General features: G+C 64.1%; 1 protein-coding gene across 1 annotated transcript in view; it reads right to left on the bottom strand.

The window, feature by feature from the left end:
- GSE1 (Gse1 coiled-coil protein) overlaps positions 1-24,796 on the bottom strand; it is a 392,798-nt gene that overhangs the window by 29,362 nt on the left and 338,640 nt on the right. Inside the window, 1 exon segment of the mRNA XM_043898214.1 lies at positions 755-973. Within this exon segment, the coding sequence (XP_043754149.1) occupies positions 755-973 (219 nt within the window).

The following is a 24,796-nucleotide window of genomic DNA, read 5'->3' as shown; positions in this document are numbered from 1 at the left end:
ATGGCAGGCAGAGGCACCCAGGGTCCCCACTTCCTCTACCCGGGAGGTCGAACCCCCTGCCCCCCGAGCAGGGCAGCTAAAGGGTATCTGAGAGGCCCACACTGGAATCTGTAGCAGCCCAGGCCTCCTGGCAGCTCTGGTGCAAACTGCCCACCACCCACTTGTGCAGCCGGTGGCCTCTGACCCGAACACAGCCTGACAGTCACCCTGGAAGGGCCTGGAGCCAGAGTTGTACGCACAAGAAGGCTGACACTCAAGAGAGGACCAGAGTTTGCCAAAAGCCACACAGCACGTCACTGCCCCAGTGACAGGAGGAGTCAGGGCTCCAGACCCCTGGGGGACACCTGTCCATGCCACAAGACCCCTGCCTGGGGGCCGGGGCAGGAAGGATAGCAGTGGTGGGTGAGCTGTGCCCCCAACTCAGGAACATGCCGGGGGCTCTAAAAGGGGTATCACACCTGCAAACCCCCCCCCCACGCCCACCGCTGTCGGCGGAGGGCCCCCTCGGCGGCTCCTGGAGCAAAGAAAGGCAGCAGACAGCGCAGAGAGCGGGGCTTAGCAGCCAGGCAGGGGTCCGAAAGCGCGTCCCTGCCGCAAAGCAACAGCAGGAGGAAGATCGGCCAGAGTGGATGCTTGGTGTGCAAGCCCACGGGCAGACGGACGGACGGACGGCCCTGCGCCGAACCCCAGGGGCCGCGGGGGACCACGCTCTCCCCGCCCTCGGCCGGCTGCCCGGGGCGGGCGCGCCTCTTACCTCTGGGCTCCTCCGCCTGTTTGGCGAGCTTGCGCAGGGCGGCGGCGAAGCTGGAGGAAGGTGCGGCCTGGGCCGACAGCGCACTGCTGGAGGCGGGGCTGCCGCTGGGCACCAGGGCGCCATTGAGCGGCGAGGGGGTGAGGGGGCTGACGGTGGCAGTGGTCCTGGTCGCGGTGGAGAGCATCCCTAGCGAAGGGGACTTGGGCTCATGGCTCATGCCTGAAACAGGAAGAGAAGAACCAGAGTCACCCGAGAGCAGAGGGCCCAGCACCAGAGCGGGCGCCGGCCAGGCATGCGGGGCGCGGGGCAGGCGAAGCAGGGCAGAGCCAGTGCTGCGGAGCGAGGCGGGCCGCCAGCCCGGCGTCCCTCTCCGCCCCACAACCAGAGAACCACGGGGCCCGGGACCCTGGGCCAGTATTCTTGCAAGAAAGAGAGGAAAGCCAACGGAAAGGAGAGGGTCAGAGCGGGGACCCCCCGGAGGACAGGCAGGGCCTCCAGCACGTCTCCCAGATGGATGATGGCGCACAACCTCCCTCCTCCCAGAGGAGGAGACGGGCTCGCGCTCAGGCAGGCCGCGGGGGCCCGGGACCATCCCTCGCGGGTCGACTGGGCCCTTGTGTGGGGCTGCCGTCGCCCCTTGAACCCCAAAGGCCCCGGGGGACAAAGCGGGTCTGCACCGAGAAGACTCCCTGGAGGTGAGAAATGGGCAGAGGACACAGCCAGCTGAGGCCCCCGCGGCGGTCGGCTGGGCACAGAGCCCCGCCGAGACACTGAAGACGCACAGCGGCAGGTCTACACGGCTCCCCCCAGGGTGGGGTGGGGTGGGGGGGGTCCAGGCTCGGCCACGCTGACCAAGGAGCTGACCGAGGGGACCCCGCAAGCCTTCCCCACCCCCAGGGGGCTCGTCCTCCTGCAGGCCCCGCGAGACCCCTCAACAGAGGCCATGCTCCTCACTGGCTGGTGGGCGTGAGCGTCCCCTGCCCTCTCGGGGGCACCTGCCCATCCCTGCTCCCAACCTGCGGGTACATTCCAGGGGTGCAAACAAGGCCCATGGCCTCACAGGCGGCAGGGCACGGGCTGAGTGCAGGGGGAGGCGCAGAGAGCTGGGAGGACCGCTCCAGGGAATGGTGGTCACCTGGGGACCCCGGGAGGACGCAGCCGCGGCCACAAGGACAGCGTGGTGAGCACGTGTGCCTCTCCCAGGGCCCCCGCCCCTCTGTGGGCAGCCAGGAGAGGCTGAGACCCTGATGACACACAGTCTGCACCCCAAGTCCTGGAGAGCTGTGCTGCGGCCCCCATGCCCCCCTTGCAAGGTGGGTGGGCAAAGAGGTCTCGGGGGCACAGAGGGTAAACGGCCATGACTGTGGGGGGGTGTTAAAGAGGCCAGTGCATGCTCAGAGGGGCCCTCCTCTCAGGAGACGGCTTACACCTTGAGGACAAAGGACCCCACAAGAGCCCCGGCGCCTGCGGCCAGCAGCGCAGCCTCCCAGCTGCCGGCGGGTGACAGGGCCCTGACTCCATGCGTCCTCCTCTCTGGAGGAGCGGGGGAGAGGGCAGGGTACAGGCGACTCCACTGGCCCTACAGTCAAGCAGAGGAACCTGGGGGGTGGGGGGACAGGGTCCCTGCTCTGCAGGCTCTGGACAAGAGCGCTCTCTCGGCCACCCCGGCACTCGGCCAGCCGCTGGGGCAGTTGAGCAGGAGGCCTGCCCCAACACCCAGTCCTCTCCACCCCCTCCTCCCAGGAATGAGGGAACAGGACTGTGTGGACCAGCCTTGGAGCAAGGAGGAAGGGGGCGCCTGGAGGTCAGGCTTAGCACAGCCTACGCGGCCACACACGGCGGGGCCTGGACCCCAGCTCCGGGGCCTCCAGCTGTGTGACCCTGGGCAAGTTCCCTTGCCTCTCTGGGCCTCAGTCTCATCTATAACCTGAGAATGAAGACAAAGTCTACCTCATGAAGTTAACTCTGTGAGGGTGCCAGGAGGCGATTCACAGCAGGCCCAGCACATCTCAGGGACCCCTGCTGGGTGTCGTCACGCTGACGGTCAGTGGACGGGGCAGAAGCCCAGGCCTGGATGGGCAGGGGCTAGGCCAAGGCCGCGCAGGTCAATCTGGGCACACTGGACCCGGGCTGCCCGATCTGTGCCGCCGTCGCCCCCGAAAGCCCTCCCCACCACTGTCCCTTCCTGCCCGGGCACCCAAAGACCAGCTCTGCCCACCCCTGAGCGGCACTGGGTGCTGAAAGCGAACATGGAGGATGCCGGGGACAGAGGGGCCTGGGGCTCTCGTCCTGCTGCCTGCGGGGAGGCCCAGGGATGGAGCCCACACAGGACCCGACCGGGGTGGTCCAGAAGTCTGCCGGGTCCTGCTCTGGCCCAAAGTGCCCTCAGCACCCACACTCGGTAGGCCGATGGGTTTTTTTTGTGGCGGGGGGGGGGGAATGGCATATGACGGAGCACCACCCTTGCCGGGCTCCCAGCCTGGGCACAGTTTGCAGGGTCCTCACCCAGGGCCACACAGCTCAGCAGCACATCAGGACTCAAACCTCATTTACTGGGCCCAGAGGCAGCGTACTCCCCAGGAAGAACTGGGGTGCGGGGGCGGAAGGGCAGGATGCCCTCCATGACCCCACCTGCCTGGTCCAAGGTCGAACTGCCATGGGGGACCAAAAGGCACAGATGCACTCAGAACTCAAGGTTGCTTGGCTGCGGTGGTTCCGAAGTGGGTCCAAGTCTGTCCCTCGTTCCCGCTATGGCCAGGGACTAACCCTCTCCTCGCACGTGGGCCAGACTCTCGACTCGTAGGGAACAGGAAACGGTAGAAGAGCAGCTACTGCCAAAGTGAGGTTGTCAAAGCGCTCAGCCACCCCCCTGCACTCCCTGGACCACACGGGCCGCAAGGGGTCCACTGTCAGGCTGTGAGGACGCCCGAGGCGCCTGCGCGGGGATCCCACGTCCCGGGAACGGGGGCCTCCAGCCCACAGCCACGGGAGGCAGCGGCTCCTCCAGCCCCAGGGAGCCTTCTGATGGGACCGCAGCCGGGCACCAGGTTCATTCCACCAGGGGCGCTGGGCCAGAGCTACCCAGCACAGCCACTCCCGGAGCCCGACGTGCCTGTGTTCGGGATGGTTTGTGACGCAGCGTTAGCTAGCTAACTGGCACAGGGAGGGCCCCCGCACCCCCCACTGACCAGGACTCTCAGTGTCCCTGCCCCTTTCTTCATGCCGTTCAACTGTCTGCAGACACGCTGTGTCTTCACCCAGAGTCTCCAAAACAGAACCCTCTGGTGCCGTTCATGGCCATTAACCACCTCCCTTCCCCATTCCCAGGACTCCTTAGAGAACTGGCCACCACCCTTTAAACCCTACAGCCTCTCAGAGACACACGTTGTCGTGCCCACTTTACGGATGGGAGAGTCCAGGCTTGGGCCCAAGGGCCGACAGGAGGTCACCAGCGGGGCCGGGATGACCTGAACACAGCACCCGTGTCCCACACACGGGAAGCTGGTCGGGGCCCAGGTCCAGCCCCGTTCTGGGGACGTGAGGCGGGCGCAGAGGTCCCCTCAGCCCAGGGGGCAGGTGTGAGGGCACTGCCCAGCGGCTGTGCGACAGACTGGCCAGCTGGTGACCACCAGCTGCCAGGGCTGGGCAGGATGGTACAGAGCTGCCCGGGAGCAGCCACTAGGCAAACCCGAGGTCAGACCCCAGAAACATCACACACCCCTTAAGGCCCTGGGCGGAAGCCTTCGGGTGTCACCAAGAGGAACAATTTTATCATTTTAACCCTACGTTAAAAACGGTCTATGTTTTTAACACAGAACTTCCTTGCCTATGTTTTAGCTTTTCTGGAGTAAACCAGGTTTTTTACAAATGGGGTGCCCTCAAAGAGAGCCTTGGCTGCCTGAGTTTGTAATAACCCCTGGAGGGGGGTCCCCCAGCCCAGAGCCTCCTGCTGGCCAGACATGGGAGCTGAGGGAACTGGGGCACCCCTGCTGGAACCCCAACACTGACAGCCCCAGCCTTTCCCTGGTGACCAGGGTCCTGGGAGCCAGGTGCACCCCCTGCCCCGTTCCCATAAGAGCTGCCCCTGAATGTCAGCGCCTCACTCCTCCTGGCACCTAGCGACACCCCACCCCTGTAGCACCTTATGGACAGCCCCCTGGGACTCCTGGGGGTCCCCCAAAGCAAGTGTCCCTGCTGCGGTCACTGCAGGCTCTGGAGCATCCTGCAGCCAGGAAAGCCGCTCTGCTGATGTCAGGCCACTTAAAATAGGATTCCAAATGAGCAGCTTCCTTAGGACAGTCTAAAATTAGCTTTCCTCCTCAGCTTGTGTGTGCTGGGAGGGGCAGGGAGGGGAGGCAGGGGGCCTGAGGGACCACCGGCCGCCGGGCTGACAGCCCCCTTACACCGAGGATGCAGGCAGGCAAAGGCCAAACGTGGGGGACCTGGAGACCCTGCGAAGGATCACCATGAATTTGCTGGAGGTCGATGCGGGAGCACAGTCCCCATCTCTGAGTCTTGCCCCCAGTTACAGCTTCGGGGTTGCTTCAGGATGGCTCTGCCCCCCAGCCCTGCCCAGGCAGGCACCACCCTGACCGTGGAAGCCACGGGGGCAAGGGGAAGGGAGAGGGGGGGCCTCAGGTGGCCCCAGCACCCTGGAGAAGCCCCGCAGAGCAGGGGTGCACCCCCCCTCATTAGAGAGGTATTCATTAACTTCTGCGCTCCTGGCCATCAACTGGGTTCTTGTCTACATTATCAGCTCATGTAAATCCATCATCCTAACAGCTGGGAACAGGCTCCACAATGTGGAGGCCAGGGATGGATGAGGGCTGGGGTGGGCTCCCTTCCTGCTTGACTGCCCTGACACGCACACATGCGCGTGCGCACACAGACACACTAGCTCAGGGGGCCTCCTGGACGTCTCAGCTGCATCACAGGCTGCTGTCCGCCCCCCGCCCCCGGAGACCCTCCCCCACTCCCCCCAGAAAAAAGAGCTGCTCCAGCAACACACCCAGAGCCAAGGGCCTGTGACCCCTGTGACCGAGGCGGCGGGGGGGGGACCAGAGAGGAAAAGTCTCCCCCAGAATCAGCTGGGCCCCCCCTCCTGGATGGCGCCGGTGTTCAGAAGCAAGGCCCACCACGCCTGTGGAGGCCCTGCGCCAATGCCTGCACCTTCTACCAAAGCGAGGTGTCTTTAATCAATACTTTCTCCTCTCCTCTGCCCAGGTCTCTAATATGGCCAGAAGCAGCACAGAGCTTCAAAAAACAAAACAAAAGGCAAAGAAGAAAAACCCAAGTGCCGAGGGGCGAGCCTGGCTGGCGGCTCAGCGGACATTCTCCAGAACCACCTTGTCCCTGGTGCTTCAGAACATAGCCCGATCGATCGGGGAGCCTGCTGTCCAAACGCGCGGTGACAGCAAGACCCAACGGGGGCGGGGGGCGGGGGCCCCTAACGCTCCATTAAACACGGCGGCGGCGGCCCGGCTCCCTGCTCCGCGCGGGCGGAGGGCGGTATTAATCAGCCTGCGGCCTCCCTCCAGCCTCCCGCGGACCCGTAATTACAGCTTCCTTTCATCCCGCTCTTCCGCGGCCCCAGACCTCGGGCCTGCTCCCTGCGTGCTCTGTAATTACAAGCTAATAGCTGAGATGAATTTTCTGCTGGCTCCCGGTTCAAGCACCGATCCACCCCTTTCCCCTGACAGCCCCCACCCCCCTGCCCCGGGGTAATTACACCCCACAAGGCCAGGCCCAGCAGGGCCTCACTGTCAGCTCTGCGTGCACGGTCCGGACCTGGGTTCTCTAATCACCCCTCTCGGTAATTCTTCATTACCGCAGAAAGAAATGTTTGTGAACAAATACAGGGTGTCCCCCAGCTCCGGGCCTCCATGCACCCCCCCAACAAGGGGCGATGCGTGTGCAGCCCTAACAAGGCCGGGGTCACCTGAGCAGAGACCCGGCAGGCAGGCAGGCAACGGCGGCGTGGGGCACCACGTGACCCCGGGAGCCTGAGCAGCTTCATAACACATTCATTTTATTTGCCTTGCGGCGTGTTCTCAGCTCACTCGCACGGAGCAGCTTTTCTTGGGGCTGGGGGCGGGGGCAGCACCTGGGAGAGCCTGGGAAGGCGTCCTGGCCCCTGGACGCACAGCGGCGGCCCGCCTTAGGCCCTCGTGTTCTTTTCCAAGGACACCCCCTTGGGTTGTGGGTTTCTAAGTGGACCGGGGGGGGCGTTTTCTTGCCCAGAGTCCCAGAGCTGGATGTCCACCCCAAGGCTCTGGCCCCAGTGACTGGCAGACCAAGCCGAAGCCACTGCCAACTGCTGGAGCAGAGGACGGCTCAAGCAGACGGCCTGCATCCTGACCCGGAACCGCCTAGAAGGATGGGGGAGGCGGGGGTGAGAACGGCCGTGTGCCCAGTGCCAACCCTGGCCCGGGAGTAAAACGCTAACGAGGCAGCTCATCTCAGGACAAGCCCACCACGTTCCCCCGCAGTCCCCTCATTCATGCGGCTGTGAAGTTACTACAGGATTGGAAAGGCAGGAGCCACAGAGGGTCTGCCAGGACCCCAGCCAGTGAAAACGGAGGCCCCCGCACCCCCAGAGCCAGCCCCACAGGCTGAGCCGTCTGCAGAGCTCATTTCTGGGGTCTCCGGGGAAGTCATCACAAGGGGTTCAGTGAGGCCCTGCAGCTGCAGTCAACGGGGGGGGGGGGGGGGTGGTCAGGCAGCATTCCGGGCTCTCCCCAGCCTTGTCCGCACACTGCCACGGCAGTGACGAGGGGCATGGGGGCTCTCGGGAGGCTGAAACTGGGTCCCGGGGAGAAGAGTGCTTAGGACAAATCCCCACACAGGCCTGTCACTCAGGACAGGGGTGCCGAGAAGTGCAGGTGGGACTGGGCCCCTAGGCTGGTTCCCGGGGGCCCCGGGGTGGAGAGGAGAGCACTGGGCAGGGCCTGGACCCGGGCGGCCTGCCGATGGAGGCCTCCTTGGACAGCCCAGTGAGTGGCTGAGCTTCAAGGCCGCAGACGCGAGGGATCCTGGAGGTTCCGGTAGAGGCGAAGGATGGAAGTCAGGCAGCAGATGGCAGCGACATTTGACGGTGATTATTCCAAGCGGGTGGCGTCTGGAGCAGCCTGGGATGGGCAGACGGAGGGCGGCCTGGGAGGGGCACGGAGTGGGGCGGAGACAGTCCCGGGGAAGCGCATGATTAAGGCAAAAAGGGCTGTGGGACAGGGTCAAGGCTGGAACTGAGGGCCCCCCCCAGAGGCGGTTGGCATCAGCGCTGACAACCACAAGGCCTGGCTTTGCCCAGAACATCACCCTTCAGGGTCACTCCAGAACAGACCTCACCCCCCATCAGCCAAGGATCCTCCTAACACGGTCCCTCCTGGCCCCACTCTACAGATGGGTAAACTGAGGCTGGAAGAGCCACATCCTCGTCTGGGGCTGCATGCTGAGGAGCCAGGGTGGGGACCCAGTTTTCCTTGCTGCTGTGCTGGCAATTTCCATTTAAATCAGGAGATACTAGAAAGACACCCCCCTCCCCCAGCTAGGGGTCACCTCCCATCCCGCAGGCTGCTGGACGCCCACGTAGGCCCACCTACATGCATCGCCTTACAGAGGGTATCAGGGAGGAAGAGCAGCTCTGACTCTGGGCCGCACTCCTGAATCCCACGTTCTGGCAGCTCGGGGCTGGAGGGCGCCAAGCCGGCAATCTGGGAGTGACTCCTTGGTGACCCCGAGGGCCCTGAGCTAATAAGGCCACCTCCCCACCAAGGAGCCCTCTGAGTGAGCTCACAGGTTCGGGGTGCAGAACATGGCTGGGGTGGGTGGCGATCAGAGGTCCGGAAGGACAGGAACCCAACCTGGCCAGGAGGCGGCAGCACGCTCTGAGCCTCCACGGAGCGGCAGGCCCGGGTGGCAGGTGGGGCAGCGGGCCAGCCCTTCTCCGGAAGGGAGGACACCTGGCTGGGAGATGAGACGTGAGGCCACAGAGGCCACTGAAGGGGCCTGCCCAGCCCCAGGGCCCAGGCACCCGGGTGTCTAAACCCCTCAGGGGAGACGGCAGACCATGTGTGTCCCTTCCACACCGCGGGGGTGTCGGCAAAGCCGTCTGCAGGGCGGGAGTGCGCCTGCACCCCCAGCCCCAAAGGGCACTCGGGAGGTCCTCAGCCTACAGAACACGCACGGCAGCCCCGCCCTCAAGAACATCAGCTGACCGCGGAGAAGGAAGACGCCTGGCAGGCGGGCCACTCCAGAGTGTCACAGGGCAGGACCCCCAGGAGCTAAGTTGAAGGCTTAACTAGGAAGCCAGCCAGAAGATGGGGTCCAGGCCCAGTGCCCCAAACTTCCTAGCGGGGGCCTGTCCGGTCCCCATAAGATCTGAGCCTCAGTGTCCCATCAGTAACCCTGGGGACAGGGACTAGGCAGGAGTGGGCGGAGGCTAAGGGGCCATCTTTCATCCACCAACCTCGTTACTTGGCGCGAAGTCAAGACATCTTTAAATGTGAATCAATGGGTGGTAACTTAAAACGGGAGGTTTCTGGTCAAAATGAAGGTTTCTAATTTCTCCTGGAAAATCAGGAGCCAGCAACCACATCCCAAGAGTGGAAGCTCCCCTCGGTCTGTCCCGAGGTCATCAGCCCACCCACTCTCCCCACTCTCTCAGGCTGGTGGGCTCACTCAAGGCCAGAGGTGTCGCCAGATTAGAAACCATGGGGCTTTAGGCAATGAACTCGGTCCATGGGAGCTTAATAAACACACGCGCAACCAGGACGCTCGGCTCCAATGCTGGCACCACATCCATCCAGATGCAGCAGAAAGTCCACTCCACCCTCAGCTCCGGGGGTGAGCCTGGCACGTGTCAACCGCGGGTGGGTCCCACCTGAATCAAAGCCAGGACCTGGCCTCGACTTATGTTTTGTTGCTTTTGCAAAAGGTCCATTTTCAACAGGGTTTAAAGAGGCAGACCAAGCCCTCTGCACTCCCCACTCCAAATCTTGCACATAGTCAGCCTGACCAAGTCCACAGAAGCTCATCTGTAAACCCACAGGGATGTGTGTGAGGAGGTGCATGGCACCCCGGAACCCAGGCTACAGACACCTACAGCACAGAATTCTTTACACCCCAAGTAATACTAACACTCTCCCGTAACGTGTTCTACCCAGGCTCAGGGTGTCAGAGGTAAGCTACTAAGTTCTTAAGGTGTTCCTGTGGTCCAGACTCTAATAGTGTTTCCTCACCCAGGCTCAACCACCATCTTCAAAGCCCTATGTGCCATGCCCAGATGCCCTAAAATGCTCCACCGAGGGGGGGTAAAAAACAAACAACCCACCACCCTGCAGCCAAATGCATTTCAGAGAGGGTCCACCGGGTAAAAGTTTGCAAAAACAGTCACAGGCCACCAGCCATGAGCTCCCCAGTCCCAACCGTGTCCTATGCCAGGTCAAGCCGGCCACAGCCATCCTCCACCAACTTGCCAAGCAAACTGCCAGGGCCTAAGTAATCCTTCACTTTCTCAAAAGAAAAATTCCCCCACGGCTCCAATCAGGAACATGTAAGGTCTCAAGGGCCACAGGCAGGATGCTGGGGCCAGAACTGGCTCTCACGGGTACCACCTCCCAGGAGTCAAGGGTCACATGGCAAGAAGTGGTCCAGTCTACCCAAAACCTGCCAGGGTGCAGCAAAAGCCAAGGTTGGTCACAGGCTTTTTCCCCCTTCTGGGGAGGATGGACATCCTTGGAAACCAAGGGCTGAGGGGCGTGGAGGGGACCACTCACCAGAGTCAGGTAAACAAAGGTCTGGGTTGTGCTGGCGGGCGGAAAGGAGAGTTGCTGCCACTCTTTCTGGAAAAATCTGGCAATGTCTTTTAAAGATGTCTCAGCCGTCTCCCCTCTCAAAATCTACCCAGCACTCAACCCTGAGGTGTCAACACACCCGTGGGGGACTCACTGCATGAGGCAGGGACGCTGCTGGAAACTGCAGTTGTGGAACCCAAGGTCTGCTGAGCGCCCTGGCTGGGGCAGCCCAGCACTGACGCCCCACCGTACGTGGTACGAGAAGGCAGGCGACACGGACCTGCCAGCTTCAGCTAGGAAGGCAGCTGTTTGGTTAAAATGCATTCCCTGGCCCGGGTGACAGGCTCCCGGGACTAGCATGCCTACTAAGGGAGCCCTCCGGAGTCTCAGTGTCTTACAAGACCTGTAAGGTGAAAACTGCAGGCTGCAGAAAGCTACGTCAACGTGTTGGGAAACGAGAGACCTGGCCATCAAGCTGATTTAAAGCCTACAATCTCAGCCCACATGTCCGCTCCCCCTGCCGAGGCCAAGCAGGGTGGACCAGAAATCCTTCACACGAGGCCATCTGAATGCAGCCCCAGGGGCCAACTCTGAGCCTCAGTATTCTCACGCTGTTAAATGGGGGCAGCCCACCCTCCCCTCCTCGCGAGGAGGCAGTGGACAGGGCTCCGGCGCCTCTGGGGTGCTCGAAGTCCCTCCAGCACCCCCACCTGCACCCACCTCTGACGTCTAGTCTAGCCCAGCCTCACATCTAAGTGAACAGACAGACCACGCACCCTATGTAAAAGTTACAAAAACACAAAGATAAATGAATGCCAGGAATTCGGCAGGATGAATCCACTCAAACCTTTGGTTTTCCCATTTCACACGGCTTACCAGCTGTCTGATGGCGGGCGGGCAGGCAGGAAGGCCCCATGGGACCCCCGCCCCCCCCCCCCACCCCGGTATCTCCCGGCTAACAGTCAGTGGCGGTAATCCCTACCCTGCAAGTCAGACCCTCCGGGGAAGATGAACAGCGGAGCGAGAAGCGACCCCACATGACCCACGTCACACCAAGGCAGCCGGCCTGCCAGCCACCACCCCCCCAAACAGGCTGGGTGGCAGGGCAGGCAGAGCCCCAGGCTTGGGTTCAGTTCAGAGGGAGAGAAGACCCCAGTTAGCACAAAGGAGGACCCCGCCAGCCTCCCCTCCCCCCGGCAGGCCTGGCCCTCCTCAGCTTGACACATGGATCTTCCTTCGGGACGGCTTAACCTGACCGAAAGCCTGCCGATCGATTTCTTTTATTGCTGCCTGTGGCCACAGAAGCATCTGAGCGCGGGGAAGGGCGGGGCTGGGAGGGGGCATCTCACCTCCCTCCTGCTGACCTGGGGTACAACCCCACTGCCAAAGCAGGCAGAGAAGCCGCTGGGGAGGGGGCCAGTGTGTGAGCATGGGAGCAAGACCAGGGGGCGGGTGGGGAGGGTCCGCAGGGGCTGGTGTGGTGAAGTGTGTGAGCACAGGATGAAGACCCTGGGGTGGGTGCGGCCCCAGTGGGGAGGGTCCACAGGGGCTGGTGTGCACCTTGAGCCTGGAGGTCTTGGTGGGAGAAGCAGCCGCCGCTGCCCCTGACCACACCAAACACGGCAGGGCCAGGAGCCGGGGGCACAGTGCCTTCTGGGTTTCAGAAGTTACAAGTCCCAGGAATCCTAGAGCCACAGAGACGGGGATGACCGCGTGCTTCTGACAAACCCGTACACAGGGGCCCTTGGTGCCAGGCGCTGCTCTGAGCTCTTTATAAGAAAGCATTTAACCCGCAAAAGCCCGAGAACACGGGTGCCATGTCTGTTCCTACCGCAGAGGCCCACAGGAAAGCGTGCGCGGTTGTACAGGCTGAGCCAGGCGTGATGGGAACACCCTGGTCAGGGACTGACCACCTGCTTGACATAGACACTTGGGGGCTTACCCCAGGCCCCCGAGGTTTGCAGCCCGCGCCCTGGACTGACCCACAGGGGCAGGCAGGTGGCCCACATAACATCTGAGCCCTCAGCTCTGACAGGGCCTCCGCAGGCCCATCCTACAGATGGGGAGCAGCTGGGGGCCGTGACGGTGCTGGGGAGGCCGGCGGCTCATCTGCCCATGGGACGCCCCCACCTGGTCTGGCTGCTCCAAAGCCTTGGCAACCTGCAACTCCTCACACCCATCAAGGCCTCCAGCTGGAGGAACCGGTTCCAGAATTGGAGGCTTGGCTGGAGCTGCAGACAGACACAGGAGCCACCGTCCAAACGGCTCAGCACCTGAAGGTCCCTTCAGGAGAAAGGCCTGCCGCTCTCCTGGGGCAGGGAGGAGGAGCACCGTCAGGATTTGACCCCGGGTTCGTACAAAGCCCAGGGCCACCCATGACCCGGGGATGGGGTCGAGAGCACTACCTTCCCGGCTGGGGGAGGGTACCCAGCCCCAGGCCATTAGGGCAAACACTGCGGACTGTGGCTTCCCATGTGGGATCCCAGTTCTCCTTCAGAAGCATCAGGGCCCCACCTTCCCCAGAAAGAGGAATTCCTTCCCCACTGTGCCCCACCCCCCCAGCAGAAGGCCCTTCTAGCTCAGCTGCGGGTTCATAAAATACAGATGTCTGGGCCCCACGCCTAGAGATGTGGGTCTTAACCTGTCACAGGTCTGGCCCCAGGGTTTTAAAGCTCCCCAGGTGAGTCTAAAGTGCAGCCAAGAATGAGCACCTGGTCTGGGGGCTTCCTGTCCCCCTAACACCGTCTTCCTCAGTTAAAAGTCACCTCCCAGAGACACCCCTCCCCAGGTCCCACTGGGATCCCACAAAGCCTCAGGTTCAGCCAGATCCCCTCATTTCCACGGCCCCTTGAAACTGCGGTCCCCTCCCCCACCAGCAGCCCACTGGCCTCCGTCCCAGCACCTTCCCCCGCCCCAGGCTGCTCTCAAGTGCCTTAGTTCTGCAGGGGTCACCCCCTCCCCCAAACCAGCTCAAAGCCTCGGGAAGGGAGGGGCAGAGGAAGCTGGTCTCAGGGATCCGGGAATGGCAGGGAGAAGAGCAGCCCAGCAAAGACGGGGGTGGGGGGGGGGGGTGGGGGGGGGGGTGGGGGGGGTGGGGGGGGGTGGCGGGCGCAGGGCACAGAGCGTGATCGCCTGCGGTTCCACCCTGCCAGAGGCAGGGCCGCAAGTCAAGAGGACGGTGGGGAGAAGACGCTGCGGAGGCGAGATTAAAAGGACCCCGGTGCGCGCCCTGGCAGGCATGCAAAGGGCCGCTCTGGATGCGGTGTTATCGGTGTGCACACCTCCCAGCGGCAGGCAAGGGCTGAGTTCAGAGGAGGCGCTCAATAAATTCTCATTGACAGGAACACTCCCCAGTGCTGCCTCCCGCCTGTGGCCTCAGCCGGGGAGAGAGGCCAGCACGGGGAAGTGGAGCCAGTGGCTCGGCAGCCCACACCACTCTGGGAGAGAGAGGAGAGAAATTAAAGCGCGTGGCCAAGCTGAAATGTCACCTGAAACACGGATCCCTGCAGGTTAGAAAAACAGCTCCGCCGGCGCACCGAGGGGAGGGGGCGGGCCGGCCACTCGCAGCCCTGTGGTTTGGAGGCGGCCGTGTTGCCATAACAGAGGTAATGAACGTGCTACCACCCAAGCCCAGCCCGCGTGGACTTCGAGTAACCCAGCCTGGGAATTCCAAGCCTTCCGACGGGGCCAGGAAAAACCTGCCTTGCTGGCTGACTCCACAAGCCCCTACGAGTTCCTGGGGCGAGAGGACAGAGCTGGCAGCCAGGCTTGCTCACCTGCGCTCTCCTGGGAAAGTAGAAGCCAAGGGCACCCACCCTTCAGGAAAGGGGCTCTGAGCCCAGGGGCCCTTTCTCTGCCGGAGCAGGAGGACGCCAGCTGCCAAAGGGTCAAGGGCCACAAGGGGACTGAGCTGGCTGGGGAGGTGCTCGGCCTGGAGGTGCAGGACCCGGACTTGCCACAGAGCGGCGCTGTGCAGACTCCGCTTCAGCTCCTCCAGCCAGAAACCAGAGCTGCTGAACCCACAGGCGGGCAAGCTTCTGCTCGGAAACCCCAAGGCTCTCTGGGCTCTGCAGGCCCTAACCCTCCCCCAGAGACAGGGAAGTTACTGGAGGCCAAAGGTCTGCCTGCGCCTGCGGGCATGGCTGGATAAAGGCCATCGGCGCTTCCAAAGAGGTCTGCTGCTTGCTGCGGGCTCCTGCAGGCCTCCACCTCCCAAGGCACTGATTCCCAGCCCCGGGTAGACAGGAGCCATGACCCAGGGAACTCTCAGCAAACCCTGCTCAACCCTGACAAGCCAGGATTTGGGAAGCTGTCCCCAGCAGGCCAGGCCCTGTGCAGTCGGGGGCAGCCTGCTGCCAGGGCCCCGCAGATCAGGCTGGGCCTGACCTCGGTCACCCGTTCACCAGCTCGATTCCCACCACCCCTGAGGTTCACGGAAAAGGAAAATCAAGCGTGCCAAAGGCCTGGCTGGCTCCTGCAGCCCCCACACTTCTCCCTGCATGCCGTGGGACAAAGCGACAGAGGCCGGCTGGGCACCCACTTTCACGCCGGGGGGGGCGGTGGACTGCACCCATAAGGGCCCGCTGGAAGTGTCCGTGTAGCTGTTGTCACAGAGCCAGGCCTGCTGAGCCTGGGGTGGGCGGGGCAGCGACTCCCTGCCGGCCGGATGACACACTGCGGCCCCTCACCTGTGGCGTGGCCCAGCTGAGTCAGGTGGCAGGTTCTGCCATACCCGCGGGTGGAGGCGCCCATAAACACAGGCTGAGCAACGCTGACGTGCCCCGAGCAGAAGTAACACCCAGGGAGGCCCAGGGGCAGACAGCCTGTTCACCTGGGCCCCCCCCCCCCAACTTTCCACTGGGGGGGAAGGGGGCACAATCCCAGCGGGGGTAAGGCCCAGCCAGCCTACCTTCCGGGGGACATTTCAAGCACCCCACCAGAGACCTCCTGCCCTCCCATCCCGGTCCGTCCCACCCCCCTCACCCCCACCCCCCTGGCCTGGAAATCGGCTTAGGCAGGGAGGTTCCCACCCAGGATCCGCGGGGCCCTTTGTTCAGCCTTTCACAAAAGAAGCCCTTTTTTGTTTCATCTGGTGGTCCCGCTTTTTGTTTCCAAACCACAGCCTGTGTGGGCCCCAGATAAGGCACTGCAGGGGTTAACAAGGATTTAATGTATTTTAGACGCACTTCCCAGACAAAGGCTAGTTTACAAAACAAGAGCCAAACCGACTCAACTCGGCCAGTATCCACCAACCAGCCACCGGGCAGGTGCTTTCCCCCGCCGCGCACACAGCCCTCCAAACTTAAGAGCCGGCGCTCCGGCAGAAGACCCCGGTCCATCACGTGGGGGTGTCGCGGCAACACCACCCAATCCAGGCGACCCCTTCCCCCCTACGACCCCGCGCCTCCATCTCCCCTGCGCACTTCTCAGGGGTCCCCTTAGTCCCCCACCCCAAACTCGGGAGGGGGAGCGGGAAGGGGGGAGGCGGGAGGGCGAGCCCGACTCCCGCTCCGCCTCCACGGAGGGAATTTAATTAGCCTGCTGGAGAGGCGGGCGGGCGGCCGACGAGGTGTCTCTGCTGCTGCAATATAATTGAATCGGCTCCACTCGGTCGGGCCACTCGCCGCCCATCAGCGCGGCCGCCGGGCTGGGGGCGGGGAGGCGCATCCAGGCGGAGCAGGAAGGGCCGGGGAGGGGGGGGGAAAGGGCAGCGCGAGTGGGGGGCGGCGGATGCAATCACCTCCCACCTCGGAGGCTGGGGCAGCCTTCTTCAGCGGAGGGAGGGGCAGGGGACCGGCTCCTACGGGGCGGGGGGGAGCGGAGAGGCGGGGGAGAAGCCGTGGAGCCCGGGGCGCGCCCTTGGGAAGCAGGGCGTGGGGGTCGGAGACCTGGGAGGCTGCAGTCCCGCCCTCCCGGCGGTCTCCCTAGCTCCAAGGGAAGGGGGAGGGGAGCGAAACAAAAAAACCCAACCTCGCGGCCCCAGCGGGCGATCCCCTCCGCCCACCGCAGCCGCCGCCAGCACCTGCCACGCCGCCAGCACCTGCCACGGGGGCGCAGCGCCGCCCCCCTCGCTCCCTCCCCAGCCGCCGCAAAGTTTTCACTCCGGCTCTGGAGCGTAGACAGCTCACCGAGAGACCCCCAGCTGCCTTGCTCCCCACCCGCCGCACGCTCGTAAAGCACCCCTCGCCTAAAGCAGCCACCGAGCCCGAGCCCCGGAGCGGCCCGAGCCCCCGCCTGGAGGCCGGGCGCCCAGGCTGCGACCCGCCGCGGGGCGCGGGGCCTTGGGTCGCTGGCCGGCCCGCCCGGCTCTTATCGCCGTACACACTCCGGGGGAAGTTGCCCCGGAGCCGTTGGCGGCCGCCCCTGCGGAACCCGCGAACTTGGAGGAGAAGGGGGGCGGGCGCGGGGGTGGGGGCGCTCGCGGAGACCGCCCCCAGCCCGGCTAGACGCGCTCACCTTTCATGCCAGGGCCCCGCCGCTCCGCCTCGGCTGACACATGCTGGAGCCGCCGTCGCCCAGTGTTTGTCTAAACTGCTTATCTCACCCGGGGCTGCTCGGCGGCGGCGGCGGCTCGGGCCCGCTGGGGAGGTGGAGCTTCCGGGGCCCCGGCCAAGAAACACCTGCTGCTGTCGCCGCCGCCGAGGACACACCCAAGCGCAACGCCGCCCACTCTCGGGCCACTGGCTCGCTCCCGCTCCCTGACCTCAGCCAGCAGGAGGTGTCGGGTTTCAGCCGCAAACACACGCGCTCGCGCGCGCGCGCGCACCGACCGGCGCCCGGGTACACCCGCGCGGGCACACGGCCCTCCCCAGACAGGCCGGCCAGGTGAGCCGAGGACACCAGCAGGTAGGGGAAGTGCCACCCTCAGGCTCCCGGGGACCCCGGGCTTCACTGCTCAGGGGTCCCACGAACACTGGTGTCCGAGACCAGCCCCTGGATTCCAAAAGCAGGGACCGGTCAGTTTCAACACGCCCACCAGGCGAGCAGCGCCCCTGCGCGTCTACTGACGGCCTTCCGGGCGCCGAGAACAGCGTGTGCCACAAAGCAGGCCCCCCGAGGAGTGAGCGCACAAACTCACGTGTTCTGGAGGCCTCCTGGAGGAAAACTTTCGGAGCTGGTGTCTGTGTTGGGGGAGGGGACGGGAGGGGGCATGCAAAGTAGGCTGTGTGCCTCTCCTCCCCAGCCCCCTCTTAACTCCCCCAACTTGAAAGGGTTGAATGTTGTGGACTCGGGCCTATGCACCTTCCCCCCAAATTCGAGGAGCTCCGCCTTCTCGTTCTAAGTAACTTTGGGGAAGGCCACAGTGCGGGGGGCAGCGGGGTAGTTCTTTTAAAGAACTCACGTCCCAGCGGCTGGAGAGTCCACGCAGGCGCCGCTCCGCCAGGGGGGTCATTAAGTAGCTGGGGTTGCGGTCAGAGGCGAGGCCGCCCGCCTCCAGAAACTGGCACGACCCACTGGGCCTCCGGCCCCAGAACAGCGCCTCCCCATTCCTGGCACCCCACCACCACCACCGCCGCCACCACCACCTCACCCAGGCACTTGACAGACTGGAATGACTCAGGGAGCGTCCTGAAATTCCTGGGCACCCACAGGCGGCACGGCGAGAGTGGAGGGCCCCGGCCTCCCCGCCCCCACCGGCGGCGGGCGCAGAGCACCAGCGCCGCGCCCACCCCGCCCCCAGCCCCGCGTCTCTGGGAAGCGCCGGGTCAATGGCGGCCCGCCTCGCCCGACGCCCCCCTGGCCCTAGCGCGCCCCGCGCTCTGACCCCGCGCGTCCCAAACTCCCAGCGTTGCTCGGATGCACCGGGGTCTCTGCCTCTACATCCTCTTTTTGAAAATCCTCTCCATCTACAGCCTTCCTACTTTTCAGCCCCGGAGGCAAACCAGTACCCACCCCTCAGCCCCCCGCCATAGCGCCGCGCTGCGGGTTTCAACTTTCGGCCGCCGGTGCCAGCCCGCGCTTCTGCCAGCCCCAAACCTGCCCCGGGACATGCCCGCGCCGCGCTTGGCAGGCGCGCACGCAGCCGTCCCCGCGGGCCCAGCCTCCCCCGCCTCCCCTCCTCCCTCTCCCGCCCTCCCTCCCCTCCCCGCGCCAGTCCGGACTGCGACGGGAGGGAGCGCTGGGCGCCTGCCACCCCCCCATCCATCTGTTCCCGATGACGCTGGCGGGCCTGAAGCAGTCGGAGCCCGCGCCAGCAGGGAGCAGGACTCGCCTGGGTGCCCGCCCGCCCGGGGGGCGAGGGGCAGGGTGCGGACAGACGCCCCCGAGCCACCCACTCCCCTGCTCCGCCTTCCGCCGAGCGCACGAGGGTCGGCCCCTCGCCTTGCACAAGGCTCCTGGCCGACCACAAACGAAAAGGGAAACGGACCTGCGAGGCCGAGCCGGGGGCCGTTACTGGCTCCTACCTGTGGGCGCCGGCCGGCCGGCCCTGGCACCTCCTGGGAGGGGCGCTTCCCCTTCACCCCCCACTGCCTGGCTCCGGGCCGAGCCTCCCTCGTGCGGGCCTAGGCCTCCGCCGGACGCTTTCGTTTACCCACCACACGGTGTCTCCGCGGCGCGGACCTCCGAGAACTCACACTCAGCAGGGGCCAGCATACTCACCGCGGCCAGGGCGCGGAGGACGCGGTGCCTCCATCGCCGCCGGGAATCTCGGGGAGGGGGAGGGGGCGAGGGAGGAGTCAGGAGACTGCAACCGAGGGCCTAGGGCCTGAAAAACCAAATTTAAAAACCTCTGGGGGCGGGTCCCACGCTTTCCCACCAGGACTACCGGCTGGGGGTGGGGGCGGGGGTAGTAACTTACACATGAAAACTACTCGCCCACGGACCGGACTCTCCTCCCAGCCCCGTCCCCAGGACTGGACGTTTGGGCCCACCCTCCAACTCTCTCACCAAGACATGGTGGTCCAGCTGATTTCCCTTCATCCTGGGGAGACCCTGAGGGTGGTGGTAGAGAGGGGGTAGGGAAGTCAAGTTCTTCCACACGTCTGAGGACAGCCGTGGCGAAACAGAGAATTTTGTGGGTCGTCCACTTGGGTTCATCGTTTGGCTACTTTATTCAGAGTCGGTTGATGCCCCCGCCCCCTCCCAGACATCTGGTTCCGCTGCTCGGCGGGACGCGGAGCCTGATCCCGGTTCCCAGATAAGGAAGTCGAGGCTGCAGTTGCTCAAGGTCACGTGCACACACTGCCGCAATGGGAGCTGTGCTGGGAGCTGCTCACACCTGCAGCCAAGCTCCCTTTCCCCGTACAGCCCGTCGAGGCCTCGGGGAGCTGCAGGGAAGCCCCGCGGCCGCACGGGGGCAGCAGCGAGCTGGCTTGCCCGCCCCCGGCCAGAAAAATGCTGGCGGCCACCAGGCGGGCTGGCGCGGCGGCGATGGGTGACACTCGCTGTCGGTGCGCCCGGCCCCGTGAAAGCAGTAATCGGAGCATGGCCTCCGTGTTTAAGGGTGGGAATTGCTCTCCCGCAGCCCGCGCGCTCCGCGCTAACGAGGTTGGTGGCTTGACTCCTCCACTTCCCGCCACTCCGGCTGGGGCTGGCAGCCCTCCATTTCTTCAAGGGCGTTTCTTCCCCTCCCAGCGAGTGGCGATTCCCGCCCGTAGCCGGTCCTGAGCCCTCCCTGGGCTCAGCCCTCCTCTCCTTCCTCCCCAGATGCTTGGGAACCGGACAGAAAAAGAAGGTTGGGGTAAAAGGACAACTTTTACCCAAGGCCAGGGTCAGTGCCATGGCAGGGGGCGGGGGCCAAATGGAGACACTTCCCAGAGTGGGGACACCCGCCCCAATGACCCAGCTCACCAGGATCCTGCTTCCTTGGTGCTAGGGGCAAGAGGATGCTGGTGAGGTCCTGCTCGCACCCCCGACTGGGGTCAAATGAACCGTGCCTCCTGGAGCAGGAAGCAGAGATCAGGAGGCCCTCTCCTGGCTGAGCACCTCCTCAGGAGGGTCCTGCAAAATCCAGCCCGCCTGTGCGCTCAGTCGTCCTGTCCGACTCTCTGCGACCCGGTGGACTGGAGCCCGCGAGGCTCCTCTGTCCATGGGATTCTCCAGGCAAGAATACTAGAGTGGGTTGCCATGCCCTCCTCCAGGGGATCTTGCCGACAGGGATTGAAGCTGGGTCTCCAGCAGCCTGGAACCCAGGAAACCTACACGATGGAGCCCTCAGTGAAGTAAAAGCCCCCGCTTAAACTGACCCTCAGAGATACTGACGGGGGATCTGCCGGAAAGAAAGCGATGCCACTAACCAACACGGTGGGCATTCGGTCACTCAGCAAACACACCGGCCTTCCCAAATACAAAATTGAAATCACCAGGCCCAAGGTGAGAGGTGCCGACAGGGAGGGCACCTCAAGGCAGCCAGGAACGGGAAAGACAGGGTGGGCAACTTACCCATTACCAGCACCACCACCAGCCGGGCCCCCACCGGCCAGGTGAGGTTCCCTGGAGTGCAAGTGTCCCAGTCTGGGTCCAGCCTGGGCTCTGCTAGGCCCTTGATACAGGGGCGGGGGGTGGGGGTAGCCTGAATGGGTCCTGCTGTTTGTCATCCTGCCTCCTCTGGGATCAGCAGGATTCAGTGCATCGTCCACCCTAACCCGCTGTTTTGGCACCTAAAGACTGCATGTCACCATCATTTTCCATCACCCCGGCCACCCCATTCAGCACCTGATCAACAAACAAGCGTCAGGGGCCTGGCCATCAGTGCGGGTGGGGAGGGAGGTTCACTTCTGCCATTTACCAAACACCTAACATGTGCCAAAGCTGCTCAGCTCCTGTCATTTAATCCCCTTGGGCCCTGTGAGGCGGCCTCCTGACCTCCATCACAAAGCCCGGTGAGGAGACCAGAGAAGGTTAATTAACTTGCCTAGGGCACACACGTTCGCTCCGAGCCAGATCCAGACCCTGGCTGTCCTCCTGCACTCAGCAGCACGTCTCTGTAGCTACCGCGGCAGATACCTCCGGGCGAGGCAGGGTTGCAGCACGCCAGCCGGCTGCCCTGGGGTCTGAAAACCACTCTCCCTTCCAGGAGGGTTGGGGGACCCATGGCCCAGAGCCCTGGGATCTGCACAGTCCCTCTGCATGACCGGTCCACCCACCCCAAGGCTACCAGCGGAGAGGGTGCCACAGGGGCCTCAGGGATGGCGGACAGGGGGCCTGCCCCGCCACCCACTCTGTCCCCCCCATCACGTCCTGGCAGGAGGCCCTGCCGCCCAGCCTCCATCACTCACACTCCGAAGTCCCCTTTCTCTCTCCAGCCACCTATCACTGGCCCAGAAATCCTCTCCATTCTTCAAAGCCCGGCTTAAATCTTATCTCTTCCAAGGAGGCTTTTCCCATCCCCGCCTCTGGAATTCATCTCTCCAGGCCCTACGTCCCACTCTAGATACAGATCGCATGGGGCGGCAGTCTCGGATACTGGGGGAAGGATGGGGAGGAGTGTGTGAAATACTGATTGCTAGGCCACACCGCGGAGCTCCTGGGGTCAGGGACAGGAAGGAGCATCCTTAGCGAGAGCTGGGGGCAAAGAGGGGAGGGGTGTCCGGGCCTCTCCCGTTGACAGCTGGAGCCCCAGCCTCCTCTCCCACCCCCCAGCGCCCCCACTGACAGCGGGTGCCCGGAGGGGAAGGGACTCTCCTGGGGTAGCTGTGACCCGGCCCTGGCCTCTGCACGTTCACGTCTCACGCAGGCCCGCAGAAGGGATAAAGGGAGGGAAAACCAGGGCAGCCCTCTCCAGATGCCCTCCCCCACCAATGCCCTCCTAGGGAGGAGCCAGGCTCTTCCGGGGACCCGGGGGCAAGTCCAGGCCTGGCCTGGGAAGCCCCCGCCACCGCACCATCCCAGTCGGCAATCCGGTAGCCAAGGTCACCTCCGGGGAGCAGGAGGGGCGAGGGTCCCGGGTGACCCGGGGGAACGCAGTGGCAGAGGTCGGGCTCTTAACCCTGGGCTGCCCCAACACTTCCTGCCCTTTCAGCGCCGGCCGCGAGCTGCACCCGCGCACAGCTGCGCTCCTTTACAATCAGTTAACAGCTGTTTTGCATAGATTTTCAATTCTAATTGCCTCGCTTTGTGAGCCGCCGAAGCCCGGGTGAATGGGGAAGCCTCCGCGCAGCTAGAAAGCAGGCGGGGAGGGGGGACACTCCAGAGGGACTCAAAGGACGCCAGTGTGCACGGGGCCGGCTGCTTTTATTTTTATGTTTTAATAGAAGAATACCCACTGACGGCCCCCACCCCCCCAGCTCCTGCCGCTCCTCCCAGAGCCCAGAATCCGAAGGGTGCCCCCTCCCTGTGACCCAGGGCTCCCCAACCCACCCCAGACACAGGACCCAGGGTGGGGGGGGGCAGCTTCCAGCTCCACGGCGGCCGCGGGAGCCAGCCCCCCTCCCCCCAAAGCCCCCCAGGCTCTCCAGTACCCAGATATGGGAAGCTAATTGGACAATAAAGTTGAGCAGCGAGGAAATGCGCTCTCTGGAGACAGCTGGCATCTATAAAAGAGAAATATTTGCATTTAAAACCTTTAAACTTTATATGGCAGGCCAGGCCAAGCCCAGGGGGAGGGTGAATGGAAGGGAGGTGCTCGGACCCTGGGGGGCAGAGGCTGGGGGTTGGGGGGAGAGGCAGCACAGGCTGCTGGGGGTCCATGGAGGCCCCGAGGCTGGCAGTTTTGAATTTCTCTGCCACCGGCACCCCCCCACCCCCCGCCCCAGTTCCTGTAAGTCACTAGCCACGGACAACACAGGCCTGGGTGGCCTCGCCACGGGTCAAGTACAACCCCTCCTAGCTCCCAACCCATCCGGGAGCCCGGGCCTTCCGTGGGCGTCCCGAGGCCTTTCCAGGCCAAGCACATGGGGCTGGGGTCCACACCTTCGCGGGGGGCTTGGCCAGGGTGCGGCCCACCTCCCAGCCACCAGGGCAGAGCCTCAGGCCACGCTCCTCAAGTTATCCCTTCCCTGGTCGCTGGCAGAGTCCCCGTGGGGGGAAGTGGCCCCTCAGGCCTGGCTTCCGGCCAAGAGGCAGTTTGCAGGAAGCCCCAGCACTGCCCCAGGCTGCGTGCGCACCCCCAAATGTGCAGCTGTGGGAGCACCCTGACCCCTCCTGTGCTCGGAGCCCCTGGGCAGCGCCACCCCACTGCCCGGATGGAGAAGTCAGGGCTCACGGGGGCTGGCAGGGCCCCTCCGCCTCCACGCTGCCGTCTGGGGTGGGGGTGGTGGGGAGGAGGTTTCATTTCCCCGCAGGGTTACTTCCCATTTTTCATACTTGAGAGAAACCTGGCCACGTTTTCCTACTGTCAACATCTAGAGCCGGGAGAGGCTGTGCTCCTGACTGGTCTTATTTTAGCAGGCTTTAATGAAATCGCTGCGCACCGTGCCCCTCCGCTCGGCGTCCTGTCTGTCTACCTGCGGTGAGGGGGTGGCTGGTGGAGACACCCAGGCTCTGCCTTTGCAGGGCAGGAGCAGAAACTTCCGGGGACTCGGGGAGGGGGTGTGTGTGGGGTGGGGGGCAGCAGGGCAGAGAATGTGGCCCAAGTCAACAGCACACGTGTAATTTTCAACAATGTCAGTTTCGCAAAAACCACTCCAGAGACATCCCCTTTGCCCCAGAGCGCTGTGTCCTCCCCGCTTCTGTTCCCATCAGGACAACATCTCCAGTCCCAGCACAGCTCAGCTTTGGGGCCACCATGCCCCGGCCTGGTGTCCAAGCCCCGGAACACCCGGGAGACTGTCCCTTGGCCTCACGGTGCTCTCTCTCTGCAGCCTCCCAGCCCCACAGCCTCCGCCGACCTTTCCACCATCCCTCCCTAAACACGACTTCCTGGTCATCTGGGGGGCGAACCTCATTACATTCCAGCATCACCAAGGAGCAAACATGACTCCTGAGAGGGCCCCTGGCCCCGTGGGAGGGAGGTGAGCATGGGTAGGGGGAGTGGGGGTCAGAGGACAGGCACCTGGGCTCCGTCCGCGGGACCCCCACCTGGCCAGGCGCGTTGCCACCTGGCACTGTGCAGCGGTGTTGCCAGCTGGTGACATGCAAGCCACACGTCCCCTCCCCGGCTTTACAGTGAGGGGGAGACGAGTAATAAGCTAGCAAGAGCCTTGCGTGGTGCCTGGAACACAGCTGGAGCTCCGCAGGATGACTTACATTTGGTGTGAGGGGGGAGAGGAGGGCGGCAAATAAACATGCTTTACAGGGAGGCAGGCGCGCGGGCATCGGGGCCTGCAACCAGGCAGTGCTGGGCTGGCCCACTCTGTCTCGAGTGGCCTAG

This window comes from Cervus elaphus, chromosome 4, assembly GCF_910594005.1.
Source record: "Cervus elaphus chromosome 4, mCerEla1.1, whole genome shotgun sequence".
Lineage (NCBI taxonomy): Eukaryota > Metazoa > Chordata > Mammalia > Artiodactyla > Cervidae > Cervus > Cervus elaphus.
This window is presented reverse-complemented; position numbering and strand designations above follow the sequence as displayed.